At 39.4% G+C, this 16,295-nt stretch overlaps 1 protein-coding gene across 5 annotated transcripts in view; it reads left to right on the top strand.

The window, feature by feature from the left end:
* The window catches only part of DOCK3 (dedicator of cytokinesis 3), a 404,205-nt gene that overhangs the window by 201,509 nt on the left and 186,401 nt on the right, over window positions 1-16,295 (top strand). For all 5 annotated transcript variants that reach the window (XM_081246551.1, XM_081246550.1, XM_081246549.1 and 2 more), the window contains one exon: window positions 6,788-6,872. In XM_081246551.1, the coding sequence (XP_081102677.1) occupies window positions 6,788-6,872 (85 nt within the window). The remainder of the gene's footprint in view (window positions 1-6,787; window positions 6,873-16,295) is intronic.

Raw genomic sequence — 16,295 nt, 5'->3', positions numbered from 1 at the left:
AAGTCATTTCGTACCAATAGGTTAGATATAGGAGACTGCTCCATGCAACAGCTGAGCACTGATAACCGTATCCATTCTTCCCATTGTATGCCCTCATAATTCTACTCTTCTTGTTCCACGACACTTTTATAAATGCCATGAAATATTGATAAGCTTAGCATATGCTGGCATGTTTTGGGTGCACAATCAGTATTTTCTGAATGTATTTTTACGTTGTAATTGATGTAATTAAATATTAATTGTATATAATTTTAAACTTTATGCCTTTTTCTTTAGACTCTTAGACTTTATAGCTCTGCCTTTTCAAAACCTATTTCAGACACTGTTAATAACAGCTATTAATAGTTTATTGAGTACATCTACCTGTGTCACTGTGGCAAGTGCATGGTCTAACTTATCTGCACTGTTATAATGAAATGCGATTATGCTCATTCAAGACAAGAGCTCCATTTTACCTAATGAGGAAACTCATAAAAAGGCTCAGAAGAACTTTTTCCAGTGTTGCATAGTGAGTGGTAGAACTGGTGTTTGTACCCAGAACTGATGCCAAAGCCCATATAATTTATGTAGGACCTTACTATCTTTATGATCATTTTTAAGTGTGAGTCTTAAAACCAGGAAAATTATTGTCAGTATCTCTAGTCTGTGGGTTATTTGATCTTTGTTCTGTTATCTATACCACATGTCTCATAATATATATATCTGCTTTAACACTGAGTTAGAACTTTCAAGGATAAAAACTAAACTGGTACTGTACTCTTGTATTTAGAGTTTAAGTTAAATGCAGAGCCCTCCACCTCTACATAACAACTATTTTAATTTTTTTCCCTGAGATGAGGAATTTTTCTTTATTTGGCTGAAAATTTGAGGATTCTGGCATTAAATTTACGTGGCTTATACTTGTTGGCCTCTTTGCCTATGTGCACACTCATTCCATATGTGAAAATCATTAAAACTGTATTAGGTAGAAATCAGCATTTATAATATTGTGTTCTAAAATACAGGAAGCGCATAAAACAAGGTTGTATTCAAATTAACTAGCCATTATCTCTGCTCAAGTCTCCTTTTCAAAGATTAAGTCAGTTAATTACATCCTCTCCAAGGGAAATTTAAAATAATTTGTCTAGCAATGTAACTTCAATGTGTTAATTTAATATTTTTGACACCTTCCATAAAGATATAGAGAAAAGTTTCTTCTCAGTCTTTACTATCATCACTACAGTAAATATAGCATAGATGAGTTAAAAGTTGTGTTAACCCAGGACTGACAGCCTAATTGATCTTTGCCATAGAAAAATACCTAAGTAAGAAATACTTTACTCTTAGAATAATTTATAGGATTTTTGTATTTCTTCTTTAGGTAGAAAGTACAATTTGATTAAAATGTAAACATTTTATAAGCTTTTGTTGAATTAGAATAATGTTTCTATAGATTTTAAGTATCAAATGAAAAAATTGGTATCTTTTTATTGTGAAGTCTCATCATTTAAGACAAATCACCAATAAATGTATACTTTCTAGTTATTCTTTCTCTCCCTCTCTATCAAATTATTTCCCTCCCTCGCTTTTCTTTTGTACCTTCTCTCAGGTTTTCAAAGATCCTAACCTACCCATGTCCCTTTCTTCTTGCTTAGTTTATGTTCCTTACCAAGGGAATTGCTCTTGGAGGAAGCAACACAAGCAGTAGTTTGAGTTATACTATGCAGAGAATACTGCCACCACCACCACCCGCCCCCAACCCCAGTGAGTTTCCTCTGAGTAAATTTTTAGCTAGGACTCAGAAAAGTTTATGGTTCAGTACTATCTCTTTAAGGACATAGTGGTATTTTCCAGCTTCAGGACATCTGAAATTAGCAGAAGCTTCCAGTGCCTTCTTAGAGTTCTTCTGATATAAGGTGTCATACCCATCAATCAGTTTCTTGCCATACTTAAGAAGTCTGAGATAACTATGTTTAAACTATGCATGTGTCAAAATTCCTCTCAAGTTACCATGTTCAAATGATTAACTTACACACACACACTCATCCTTTGTGCATCTGTTTTGCTCATCAGCATACCCTGCACTTAGCATAGTGTCTGCACTTGATAGGCACTACATGAATGTATCTAAGTAACAAGGTGGGTTTTTCTTACGCCTGTTGGCTACTCATTCATCAGTCTATGTTTGTTTCCTTCTGGATTGATGTATTGACACAAAATTATTCCTCAAACTATTATGACCAAATTGATTACAATCATTTATAGCCATTAGTATTTAACTTCCTGGTTATTAGTAGGAAGGTGGCAGGTATAGTGGAAATATCATGGGTTCGGAGTAAGACAGACCTAGCTTGAGACAAGCTCAACTGGACTCCCTTAATAGGCTACTTAGTAACCTCTCTGGGCTTCAGTTTCCTCAATTATAAAATGGGTCTAATACTGTGTACTTCCCATAGTGCTTAGAGGGGATATACATAAAATACCTATTCTAAGTAAATGTTCAGTAAAAGGTAGCTATTATTAGTTATATCTTCTATTTTATTGCTATATAAATATACCATGCTTTCATTAGTATAGTTATATCTATATGCTCTCATAGTATAAGTATTAGAAAAGGGCACACTGCCCACAGAAAATCTTAGTATCTCTAGCCTTTTTCAACTGATTCTGGGGGAGAACTAAATCTTAAATGCCTTAAAACATCCATCATATATAATTAATTAACTTCAAGTTATCTTTTATGTTCTGTGGTTCAGATGAGGAAACCCAGAAGAAAAAGATACAATAGAAAATAGAACAGAATATGGAACATTCAAAAGACATGTAAAATTCAAAGAATTTGATAGAGAGAGATTCACGGTCTTTATAGAGTGGTGCACCTAAAAGAATGCAGGAACAGAAATATGTCTTGTATTCACTGCTGTGTCCCTAAGTTCATCATGAGCCTAGCATAGAGTAGGTGCTAATATTTATTGAATTATTGGAATGAATGAATGAGTGATTAGTGACAAGTGGTGAGAGAAGACTATTTTTTTTTTTTTTTTTTTTTTTTTTTTCTTTTTGCGGTATGCGGGCCTCTCACTGTTGCGGCCTCTCCCGTTGCGGAGCACAGGCTCCGGACGCGCAGGCCCAGCGGCCATGGCTCACGGGCCCAGCCACTCCGCGGCATATGGGATCCTCCCAGACCGGGGCACGAACCCGTATCCCCTGCATCGGCAGGCGGACTCTCAACCACTGCGCCACCAGGGAGGCCCGAGAAGACTATTTTTGTGAAGACTATTTACCTAAGCAGTTGGTAAGACCATTTTAAAAACTCATCTCTGCACTACATCTGTATGTAGATGTATATGTAGTTGTATGCCTCCTGCTTGTTTAGGAGTCTTTTTTCAGACACAATTCTCTTTAATCGCAATCCTTGTACGTTAAGTCATATTTTAGCTAACGAGGTAACACATAATGATAACAGCAGAAGCAGTTCACAATGCCTGGCAGTGTACTGAGTGCTTTACATGGATTAATGCTTACAGTAGCCTGTGACAGTAGAGAAGACAGTATTGCTTGGGAGAGCCAAGATACAAACTAGGCAATCTGACATCAGAGCCCATGCTCCTAACTACTCTGATGCACTGCCTTCCTTTGCTGTGACCATAAAGAGACTAAGTTGACCATTCCCTGCACTTACTGTTCACTGTTCTTAGAATATGCCATAGGAAGAAATAGCCAGGAACCTCTTTTACAGAGTGAAATTTTAGTGAACATGTGTTGTTTCTCACTGTGCAGCACCTCTGCCTTCTTCCAATGAGGACAGTCCTTCGATTTAGCTTTTGGAAACTACTCTTCCTCCATTGAAGATGATCTTAGTAGAAGGAAATCAGTCTTCGGTTTTATTAGATCACCTGTTAATCATTTTCTTATTTCCTAAGGTAACGAAATCAAGAAACTAAAAGGTACTGTGTTCTAACAACTTCTAGGAGAGGGAAAACACTTTGCTCTTGGGAGAATTAGCATGAGGAATATGAACATTTGCTTGACTCAAAACTGCTCTATTTCCTATATCCAGTACCATTGGTGGTACATGATAGATCCTTAGAGAGTGTCTTTGGGGTGAGTGGATGGGTATGTGGGTGGGTAATTGAATGGACAAGCAAGCTAAGCGTGGCATAGTGACAAGGTAGAGTTTGCATAGATGCCATTCTCCAGACAAGCCACATCATTGCGTGTAGTGCACTACTACAGAGCATATACTCTCAACCCTGGCTTTACTGACTTAGATCCATCTGGATTTTTTCTTAAGCTGTTGTGCTGAAAACATCTATTTTGATTGGATTATTTGTACAGTCTTCTTTTTGTTAATTAATTGTAATATTTAGACTACCTCATATATGTTGTGACCATCAGTGGTTAAAGAATATGTATGAAATTTTATCTCTTCATTTTTGTATTTAAAGAATTTTCAACAGCATGACTACAGAAAATTTGTCAAATATCTTAAATTGATAAATTGTTTAATTTCATTTTCCTTGTACAAATACTAATACCATTTTTGTGATCTTTCCACTGTTTTTCCACATGCATGTAAAAGTATTCTGAATATTTGAGATCAAAACTGCAAAGTTATCTTTCAGATGTAAATTGCTTTTTAAGATGAGAGAGGTGGAAAGGATGTGCTTCAACTATATCTTGCTCTCCATGATACTACTGCCTTTATATGCTATAAGTATTAGAAGCCAGAGGCCTGAAATTATTTCAGGGAAATTAAGAATAATTAATAAGAGGTGATTGAATAGAGTACTTCTTTTTTTTTTTTTTTTTTTTTTTTTTTTGCGGTATGCGGGCCTCTCACTGCTGTGGCCTCTCCCGTTGCGGAGCACAGGCTCCGGATGCGCAGGCCCAGCGGCCATGGCTCACGGGCCCAGCCGCTCCGCGGCATATGGGATCCTCCCAGACCGGGGCACGAACCTGTATCCCCTGCATCGGCAGGCGGACTCTCAACCACTGCGCCACCAGGGAGGCCCTAGAGTACTTCTTTGATGTATGAAGACAGGAAATAAAATCTCTTACAGATTTAAGTGCATTAACATCAGTAGTCAGATTTGATGGCATGGTTTTACCATTAAACTGTGAACTATTATAGTTGAGGACAACAGTGTATTACTGATCTTCTCATCATGCAGAACTACGAGGGTTTTTTTTTTCTGCATTTAATACCAAAAAATTATTTCCTCTTTAAAAACTCATATTTCTCTATTATAGAATAATACAAGTTATAGTAATAGGTAATAGAAAAATATGGGGTTTTATCCTTTAATAGAAAAATAGGTTTCTCCTTTTTGTTGCCTGCTAAGAAGTACACATCTAAATTTTAATTCTTTATCATAGTAATCATATTAGTCTGTGTGATTAATGTGTTCGCTTATAGCTTCTTCATGTAGGTTTGATTCCCCATTTTAATTTTATCAGTCTTATTACCATTTAACCTCTTCATATCTTTTCCTATAAAATAGGGTTAAATTGTAAATAAAATAATTCTGCATTTTGGATGTATATGTGGCTTATTTTAAATAAATGGGAGTTTTATGCACAGAAAGAGCCTAGAGAATTAGTTTTGCTAGCATATTCTAAATGTAGTTCATAATCTAAGTGAAGAAAAAAATATATACACTTCTCCTTCCATCATCTATGGCATACTTTTGCCAGGTGCAATAATTCATAACACTCGTTTTAGAGTTGGGTGGTCACAGAATAGCTCTGAAACCCTGATGAGAGTTATAGGCTCTCTCCTCAGAGAAAATGCATATATGAACACATGCACATACTTTCATACGTAGTTACAGGGGTCCACAACCCCTAATTCCACTGACTCCAGATTTAGAGCTGTTGTTCTAGAGAGTGAGAAAGGGCGTAACATGTATTGAATATCAATTATGTACCATATTTGAACCCAAGAGTTGTACCTGTCCAGAGTTACTTCCACTGTCTCATACTGCCTCCCAATCAACTATTAATCATTATCACTTATTCCTTCATGCCCAAGTTATACCAGATCTTCTAAGTATTGTTTTCTTTATTAATCGTGCTCCCTGGTTAAACTTCCATCTAAAGTGTCTTAAGGTATTGGCTAATGTGTGGTGAGGTCTTTACTATAACCCAGTGTCAGTATTAATTAAATTGAAAATGAGATAAAACTCAACCAAAGCATATGTTTCTTTGAGTTTAATACCTTTAGGAGGTGATTTTTTCTTTTCTTTTTTTGGCTGTGCCTTGCAGGATCTTAGTTTCCCAGCCAGGGATTGAACCCATGCCCATGGCAGTAAAAGTGCAGAATCCTAACCAGTGGACCTCCTGGAATTCCCAGGAAGTGATTTTTATGTGTTTGACTTTGAATTACAAATCTACTTGGACACTGAATAATTTTTTTTATCCTAATGAAAGTAATGCATGGCTGAGCCTGTGCATACTTGCAGGATGGGGGAAATCGAAAAATAAACACAACTTATTAATGATCTAAGAAAATTCATCCTTAGTGAACTCAAGCAATCTGTTATAAATGTGATACTGAATGAATCATTTTTACCATCACAGGGGGAACTGCTTGATGAAGAAAATTGTCACAGTCTTAAAATTCCTAGCCTCATTTATTTACCTGAAGGTGAACACAGTTAGGTTACTGGATAAAGGCATGTCCCTGCGGAGGCAGTGTCTGAACTTCTGTCCATAAGGTCATGGTTGGCATGGGCTCCCAGGCACATAAAGAGAGATGAGTAATTTGAGGATATGGCATGCTGAATGTGGTCTTTCTCTTTACTAGGCATTTGGGCCTGGACCTGGTGCCTCGAAAGGACTTTGAAGTAGTGGATGCGGACCAGATTAGTGTCTCAGATCTCTATAAAATGGTAAGAAATATTACACAGTGTAGCTTGCTCCTGCACACTTAATTTTTTCCTTCTTACTATCCCTAATTACATTATGAAACACTATTGCTAAAATCATTCCTTTGTCTTTGTTTCAATGTATTTAAGGGCTCTTCCTATCTGGACAGTACCTATCACACTTGCTCTGTAAATGGAATTATTATGTAGGGCTGTTGGGCCTACTGTAATGTCTAGCGGTCATTTCTCAGTTGGTTTTGCTGGTGAACAGAGCTCCTTCAGCCTGCAGCAGTTACTAAAATTTTGTTTCTCTCCACCTCTTAAGAAGAGAAGGTAGTTGAAGCTGAAAAGAGCCAGTTATTAATTAATGTAATGATTAACTCTGGAAATGATGTACCAGCATTTCTTTCTTAAAACTTTTTTTTATTGAACTATAGTTGATTTACAATGTTGTGTTAGTTTCTGGTGTATAGCAAAGTGATTCAGTTGTGTGTGTGTGTGTGTGTGTGTGTATTCTTTTTCAGATTCTTTTCCATGAGAGTTTATTACAAGATATTGAATATAGTTCCCTGTGTTATACAGTAGGGCCTTGTTGTTTATCAGTGTACCAGTATTTCTAAGATAAATCCTTAACTGTCTGTTGGTTATTATAAAAGTGTATTGAGTTGACTGATAACCAAGATTACATTTTGCAGGCTGAATGAGAAGAAGTAACTAAAAGGTACAGAATTTTTAAGTAAAACAAATAAACATCAGAAACCTTAGGTGACTCTTAAGCTTAGACTAAAGGACTGGGTAAAACCTTACTTTGAGGAGTATATATGCAAGGAGTGTATATTGGTGAGAATTACAAGTTTTAGAAAGAATTACAAATATCTCTTTAAGAAAATGTAATATTTTTAGGAAACATAGAGGATGCAAAGTATGACCATGCCTGGTCAAGAACCATAGGAACTTTGCCTAAATAATATACAAATAACATATCAATTGCTTCTGTGTATTTGCTTATGTATATTTACAAGTATACAAAAGCATTTGTATTCAGTTGCCTTCACTATGCTCTGTGTGAAGTGGTATGTGTGAGATATAGAAATTAAAGATGAACGAGACTGGGCTTCCCTGGTGGCGCAGTGGTTGGGAGTCCGCCTGCCGATGTAGGGGACCCGGTTTGTGCCCCGGTCTGGGAAGATCCCACGTGCCGCAGAGCGGCTGGGCCCGTGAGCCATGGCCGCTGAGCCTGTGCGTCCGGAGCCTGTGCTCCGCAACAGGAGAGGCCACAACAGTGAGAGGCCCTCATATCGCAAAAAAAAATAAATAAATAAAAGATGAACGAGACTTACTCCTTCCCTTAAGAATATCACCATCTACGGTGCAGTGGTTAAGAATCTGCCTGCCAATGCAGGGGACAAGGGTTCGAGCCCTGGTCCGGGAAGATCCCACATGCCGCGGAGCAACTAAGCCCATGTGCCACAACTACTGAGCCTGCGCTCTAGAGCCCGTGAGCCACATCTTCTGAGCCTGCGTGCCACAACTACTGAAGCCCGCATGCCTAGAGCCTGTGCTCTGCAATAAGAGAAGCCACCGCAATGAGAAGCCCGCGCACCGCAACGAAGAGTAGCCCCCACTCGCCTCAACCAGAGAAAGCCCACACACAGCAACAAAGACCCAATGCAGCCAAAAATAAAAATTAAAAAAAAAAGAATATCACCATCTAGGGTATTGGTTCCTAACTCTTTCTAGATTATGGAGGATTGATAAAATTTCTCCCCAGGATGATGCAAGTATGATTTTGCATACGAAACTTTATACTCAATTTTAGGGAATTGATAGTTGCCTCTGAACCCCATGCATGGTCCCCGTGTTTAGAAACTACTCTAGTGGGATCAAATAGACCACAAACAAGAAGGTTTATGAGCTGCATGTCATAATTAAGATATACATTGATGCTGTTAGAGGGAGTAGCTGATTTCCTGGGGCTATGAGAAATCAGTGAAAGCTTCCAGAGGCAAGTAATGCTTAAGGTGAGTCTTGAGAGATGCGCAGGGCTTCATCAGGAAGACAAGCCATAAGGAAAGACATTCCAAAATGGCACAGAGCATAGGGAAGTAGTAATTCCAGGAAACTATAAGATATTTGGTAACTTTGGCATGTAAGTGTATGTTAGCAATTGGGAGATAAGGCCAAGAAGGAGGCAAGAGCCAGATCACGAAGAGCTTTGTAAGCCCCAAATTAGTAGAACTGCTAGTCTGATAGAACCATGGCGTGACATGATTGGATGTGGGTTTTAAATGCTGAGAGAGTATAAAATGCAGAAGACTGGAATCAGGGAGGAAAGAGACCACAGAAGTGATTCAGGCAAGAAATAATGGCTAGGCAGCAATAGGAATGGAGAAAAAAATGCAATAGAGAATGTAGATGTTAATAAATAAAAATGATGAATTTTGATGATCAATTAGATGTGGAAAGTGAAGGAAGAATGACAGTTTGAAGCTAAGAACTCCCCTCAGAATGGTGGCTTGGAGGATGATATTTTTGGTAAGGATTTTGCATTTTATTCTAAGTGTGACAGAAGGCCTGTGAAGGTATTTGAGCAGGGGAACTACATGATTTGGCTCACATTTTAAAAGGATTCCTCCAGCTGATGTGTGCAGAAGGACTGGAGTAGAGCAAGAATGGAAACAGGGAGCGGTCATTCAAACAAAAGATTTTGATTTCAGTGTCTTGAGCTAGATAGGGTTGGAACAGTGGAAGTGGTAAGTTGTTGGATTCTGAATATGTGTTGAAGGATAGATCCAGTCAGAGTTGTTGATAGATTGAATAGGTGTGCATGTGTACAAAAAAGAGAAAGGTCAGAGAAGAATGACTCCTGTGTTTTGACCTGCCCAACTTTGACCTGGGTGGAAATGGAATAGGAAACACTGTGGGAGAAGTTTTTGAGAGTAGAGCAGCGGGGATCAATATTTCTGGTTTTTCCTTTCGAGGTTTAAATGTCTTCTAGACCTCCAGACTGAGATATTGAAAGTCTGGAGTTCAGAAGTGAAGTTAAGATATAATAATTTTGGAGTCATCAGAGTATATATGGTATTAAAAGCTGTTGGATAAGATGACCACTGCTTCCCACAAACCTCCATACAGTGAAACCCAGTGGTAAGCAGGTCCTACACAGCAATTCCAGACAGCCAAGCATCAACAGCCATTGGAAGAAACCTCCCACATGAAAGTTAAAGACCAAAAGAAATACTTATGAAAGAAACTTGGAAAAAACAGACAACTCAGTGGAAGAAAATGGTGATTGCTGTCTGCAAAGAGAAATGAGACAGCCAGGAAGCAGTGTGGAGCAATTTAAGAAGCAACCAAGGAGCTCTAGAAAATTACAAATGAGATAACTGGAATAAACTTGGTATAAATACTGAGACATCAAGACATGGCTAGGAACAAGGAAGTAGGGCAGACAGAGGCTGCCAGTATCAGTCATGCATTGGGAGCAACCATGGCTCACAGTGGCCTGCTCTGCCTAGGATCCCAGCAGCCTTTGCTGCTGTGGACCTCAACAACCCTTGTGGACACTGCAGAACCCCTCAGCTTTTATTACTGGGGACCTCATAATGGACCCCAGCAGACTGCTCCACAGAGGACCCCAGCATATTTCACCACTGAAGAAACCAGTAGCCACCACAGAACCCCTGCAGATTTTGCCATTAAGGTTTTCACCCCACAGGTATCTGCATTCACAGATGCCAGCCACCTGAGTCCCCCAGCTTCCTCCGCATCTCTTGACAGAGCACAAGTTATGTAGCAGCCCTGGCCTCTGTGGTTGTGTGCATGTAAGACACCAGTCTAGACCCCTACAGCTGACCCCCACTGCTTTGTGTGTGCTCATGTCTAGCCTCTGCAGCTGTGTACCTGCACGCCACCAGCCTGACTCCCAACACAGGCCTCCACTGCCATGCGTACAACCACGGCAAGCCCCTGTAGCCACAGGAGTGTATCCCAACAGCCAAGGCCCCCACAGCTGCTTGTGGCCCATAACCAACCTTGACTTGTCACTGGCCTGCAACCCTAGGCTCACCTAAAGGTAGCCCCTGCAACTGTACCTGCACACTGCCAGCGCAACTCCCATCCCTGCCTCCACTGCCATGCATGTGCTCATGGCTAGCCTCTACAACCTCATGAATATGTGCCAACAGCTAGGGTCCCTGCAGTTGCTTGTCAATCAGTTGGCACCAGCCCTTTCTGCTAGTCCCAGCCCTTGCTATTATCTGTGTGTCTGCAGCTTCCCCCTCCCACTATGCAGGCACCTGAAGCTGGACCCTGAAGCCATGTGTGTACACACTTCTGACTCTGCCCACCACTACTGCCTGCCCTGGTCCCTAGCCACTAGACCTGGAAGAGCCACTGAGGACCCCAACATCCCTTGCAGCCACTGTAGACCCTCCACAGCTTTCCCTAAGGATCACAGAATTGTTGATATTGTGGACCTATGTGGCCTCAGCCAATGAGACCTGCACCCTGAGCCCAGAGCTACGATATGCCCTAACCTGGGCACCCTGCACCATTAGACCCAGAGTCATAGCATACTCTAGCATCCTCACATCCATAGGTGAAGGTCTTTCCTTACCAAAGTCAGTCCATAAAGTCTTGAAGAGATAACGGCTCTTCAAATATGCAGACAACTGTGAAAGGCTACAGGGATCACAAAAAATCAGGGAAACATGACACCACCAAAGAACACAGTAAATTTTCAGTAACTGACCCTAAAGAAATGGAGATATACAAAATTGCCTGACAGAGAATTCAAAGTAGTTATTTTAAAGATGCTCAGAGAGCTACAAGAGAACACCCGTAAACAGTTCAACAAAATCAGGTAAATAATACAAGACCAAAATGAGAAGTTCAACAAAAAGATAGAAGACATAAAAGAGAACCAAACCAATTTTGGAGCTGAAGAATACAGTGACTGAACTGAAGAATTCAGTGGAGAGCTTCAATATTAGACTGGACCAAGCAGAAGAAAGAATTAGTGAACTTTGGGACTTCCCTGGTGGTGCAGTGGTTAAGAATCTGCCTACCAACGCAGGGGACAGGGGTGTGAGCCCTGGTCTGGGAAGTTCCCACATACTGCAGAGCAACTAAGCCTGTGTGCCACAACTGCTGAGCCTGTGCTCTAGAGCCCATGAGCCACAACTACTGAGACTGTGTGCGACAACTACTGAAGCCCACGTGCCTAGAGCCCATGCTCCACAACAGGAGAAGCCACCACAGTGAGAAGCCCGTGTACCACAATGAAGAGCAGCCCCCGCTTGCCACAACTAGAGAAAGCCCGTGTGCAGCAACCAAGGCCCAATGCAGCCAAAAAAGATTTAAAAAACCCAAAAAACAAAGAGTCCCTGGAAATCCCTGGCAGTCCAGTGGAGCCAAAAAAAAAAAAAAAAAAAGAGAGAGAGAGAGAATTAGTGAACTTAGAGACAGATATATCAGAATTTTCCAGTCAAAGGAGAAAAAAGTAAAAAGAATAAAGAAACCCTATGATATTTAAAGGTTACCATTAAGAGAATGAATCTATACATTATTAGAGAACCAGGAAGAGAAGAGAGCAGAAAGGGGCAGAAAGCTTACTTAAAGTAATGCCTGAGAACTTGCCAAATCTGGGGAGAGAGATTTGAACATCAAGTTCATGAAGCTCATAGGTTCCCAAACAATTTGAACCCACAGAGATCTTCTCCACGACATTACAATAAAACTATCAAAAATCAAAGACAGAGAAAAATACCATATGATATCACTTATATGTGGAATGTAAAAAAATGATACAAGTTAACTTATTTACAAAACAGAAATAGACTGACAGACATAGAAAACAAACTTATGGTTACAAAAGGGGAAAGGGGGGGAGACAAATTAGAAGTTTGGGATTAACAGATACACACTACTATATATAAAAACAAACAAGCAGCAAGGAGACCCAATGCTGCCGAAAATAAAATAAATAAATTAAAAAAACATGAAGATATAAAACACTTAAGTATATAGTCAAATTCAGATAAGTATATAGTCAAATTCAGAATAGTCCAATACTATAATACTATTACTCTAGAATAAAGGTGAAAAGACAGAAAAATTAAAGATAACTATAACTACAATAATTTGTTAATGGATACACAGTATAAAAAGATGTAAACTGTGGGCTTCCCTGGTGGCACAGTGGTTGAGAGTCCGCCTGCCGATGCAGGGGACACGGGTTCATGCCCCGGTCCGGGAAGATCCCACATGCTGCGGAGCGGCTAGGCCTGTGAGCCATAGCCGCTGAGCCTGTGCATCCGGAGCCTGTGCTCCACAACAGGGGAGGCCACAGCGGTGAGAGGCCTGCGTACTGCAAAAAAAAAAAAAAAAAAAAAAAGATGTAAACTGTGATATCAAAAACATAAAGTGGTGGGAAGTGAGTAAAAGGGTAGAGATTTTGTATGGGATTGAAGTTAAGTTGTAATAGCTTTATCTATAAGATGTTTTATGTAAGTCTCATGTAACCAGAAAGCAAAAACCTACAGTAGATACATACAAGATAAAGAGAAGTGAATCAAAGCACACTACTATGGAAAATCATCAGTTCACAAAGAAAGATAGCAAGAGAAGAGGAAAGGAACTACAAAACGATCTAGAAAACAATTTTTAAAATAGCAATAGAAATTTCTTACCTATCTATAATTACTTTACTTAAATGTAAATGGATTAAATTCTCAATCAAAAGACATAGAGCGGCCAAATGGATTAAAAAAAGACAACCAAGAATATTCTGTTTATTAACAGACTCACTTTAGTGTTGAGAACATGCATAGGCTGAAAGCAAGAAACAGAAAAAGATAATCCATCCAAATGGCAACCAAAAGATGGCAGCAGTAGCTATTTTTATATCAGACAAAATAGGCTATTTTTTAAAAATAAATTTATTTATTTATTTTTGGCTATGTTGGGTCTTCATTGCTGTGCGCGGGCTTCCTCTAGTTGGGGTGAGTGGGGGCTACTCTTCGTTGTGGTGCATGGGCTTCTCATTGTGGTGGCTTCTCTTTGTTGTGGAGCATAGGCTCTAGGCATGTGGGCTTCAGTAGTTGTGGCACGTGGGCTCAGGAGTTGTGGCTCACAGGCTATAGAGGGCAGGCTCAGTAGTTGTGGCACACGGGCTTAGTTGCTCTGTGGCATGTGGGATCTTCCCGGACCAGGGCTCAAACCCGTGTCCCCTGCGTTGGCAGACGGATTCTTAACCCCTGCACCACAAAGGAAGTCCCAAAATAGGCTTTAATTAAAAAACTGTAACAAGAAACAAAGAGGGTGATTATATAATGATAGAGGGGTCATTCATCAAGAGCGTATAACAACTGTAAATATATATGCACCCAACTTCAGAGCACCTGAATCTATAGAGCAAATATTAACAGAATTGAAGTGAGAAATAGACAAGAATACAACAATATTAGATTCTTTAGTACCCCACTTTCAACAAGTGATAGATCATTCAGACAGGAAATCAATGAGGACATGTTGGACTTGAACTACACTTAGTACCAAATGGACCTAACAGTCATATTTGGAATATTAAGAATATTCTGTCCAATAGCAGCAGGATACACATTCTTCTCAAGTGCACACGGAACAGTCTCCAGGATTGATCACATGTTAGGCCACAAAATAAGTCTTAACAAATATAAGAAGGTAGAAATCATATGAAATATCTTTTCTGACTACAGTGATTTGAAACTAGAATTCAATAACAGGAAGAAAACTGGAAAATCCACAAATATGTTTCAGTTAAGCAACACAATCCTGAACAACCAATGAGTCAAAGAAGAAATCAAAAGGGAAATAGATATGTCCTGAGACAAGCAAAAATGGAAACACAACATGCTAAAACTTAGGGATGCAGTGGAAGCAATTCTAAGAGGAAAGTTTATAGTGATAAATGCCTCCGTTAAGAAATAAAGATCTCAAATAACTGAACTTTATACTTCATAGAACTAGGAAAAGAACAAACTATTCCCAAAGTCAGCAGAAGGAAGGAGGTAACAAAGATCAGGACAAAAGTAAATGAATAAAGAATAGAAAAACAATAGAAAAGATCAATGAAGCTAAGAGTTGGTTGTTTTTTTTTTTTTTTGAAAAGACTAGTTGGCATATCTTTAGCTAGATTTAGCAAGAAAAAAGAGAACTCAAGTAAATAAAATTATAAATGAAAGAAGAGACAGCTGATAAACAGAAATACAAATGATCATAAGAGACTGCTATGAACAATTATATGCCAACAAATTGGACACCCTAAATAGAAACATATAACCTACCAAGACTAAATTATGAAGAAATAGGAAAACTGAACAGACCCATAATGAGTAAGGAGATTGAATCAGTAATCAAAAACTTCCTAACAAAGAAAAGCCCAGGACCAGATGGCTTCATGGGTGAATTTTATCAAACATTTAAGAAGAATGAATGCCAATCCTTCTGAAACTCTTCCAAAGAAATTGAATAGGAGGAAACACTCTTCAAACTTATTTTACAAGGCCATCATTACCCTGATACCAAAGCCAGATAAGGACACTCCAAGAAAAGAAGGCCAATATCCCAGATGAATGTAGATACAAAAATTCTCAACAAAATGCTAGCAAACCAAATTCAACAGCACATTAACAGCACATGATCAAGTGGGATTTATTTCAGGAACGCAGGAATGGTTCAGCATCTGCAAATCAATCAATGTAATGTGCCACATTAACAAAATAAAGGATAAAAATCGTATGATCAAAACCTATAATGGAAAAGAATCTGTAAAACATATATATATGTATATATATATAAACTGACTCACTTTGCTATATGCCTGAAACTAACACAACATTGTGAATCAACTGTAGTTCAATTAAAAAATCATAAGATCATCTCAATAGATGCAGAAAGAGCAATTGACAAAATTTCAACATCCCTTATGATAAAAACTCTCAAAAAAGTGGGCATAGAAGAAGCGCACCTCAATATAATGAAGCCATATATGAGAAGCCCACAGCTAACATCATACTCAGCAATGAAAGGTTGAAAGCTTTTTCTCCAAGATCAAGAACAAGACAAGGGTGCCCACTCTCACCATTCCTATTCAACATAGTACTGGAGGGACTTCCCTGGTGGCGCAGTGGTTAAGAATCCACCTGCCAATGGGTTCGATACCTGGTCCGGGAAGGTCCCATGTGCTGCGGAGCAACTAAGCCCATGCGCCACAACTACCGAGCCTGCACTCTAGAGCCCGCGAGCCACAGCTACTCAGCCTGTGTGCCACAACTACTGAAGCCCACGCACCCTAGAGCCCATGCGCTGCAACTACTGAGCCCATGCGCCACAACTACTGAAGCCTGTGTGCCCTAGGGCCTGTGTGCTGCAACTACTGAGCCCACATGCTGCAACTACTAAAGT

Source organism: Mesoplodon bidens (genome assembly GCF_964165515.1).
Source record: "Mesoplodon bidens genome assembly, chromosome: 10".
NCBI classification, from domain to species: Eukaryota; Metazoa; Chordata; class Mammalia; order Artiodactyla; family Ziphiidae; genus Mesoplodon; species Mesoplodon bidens.
Note: the sequence above shows the minus strand (reverse complement) of the source record. Positions and strands in the feature narration are given on the sequence as shown.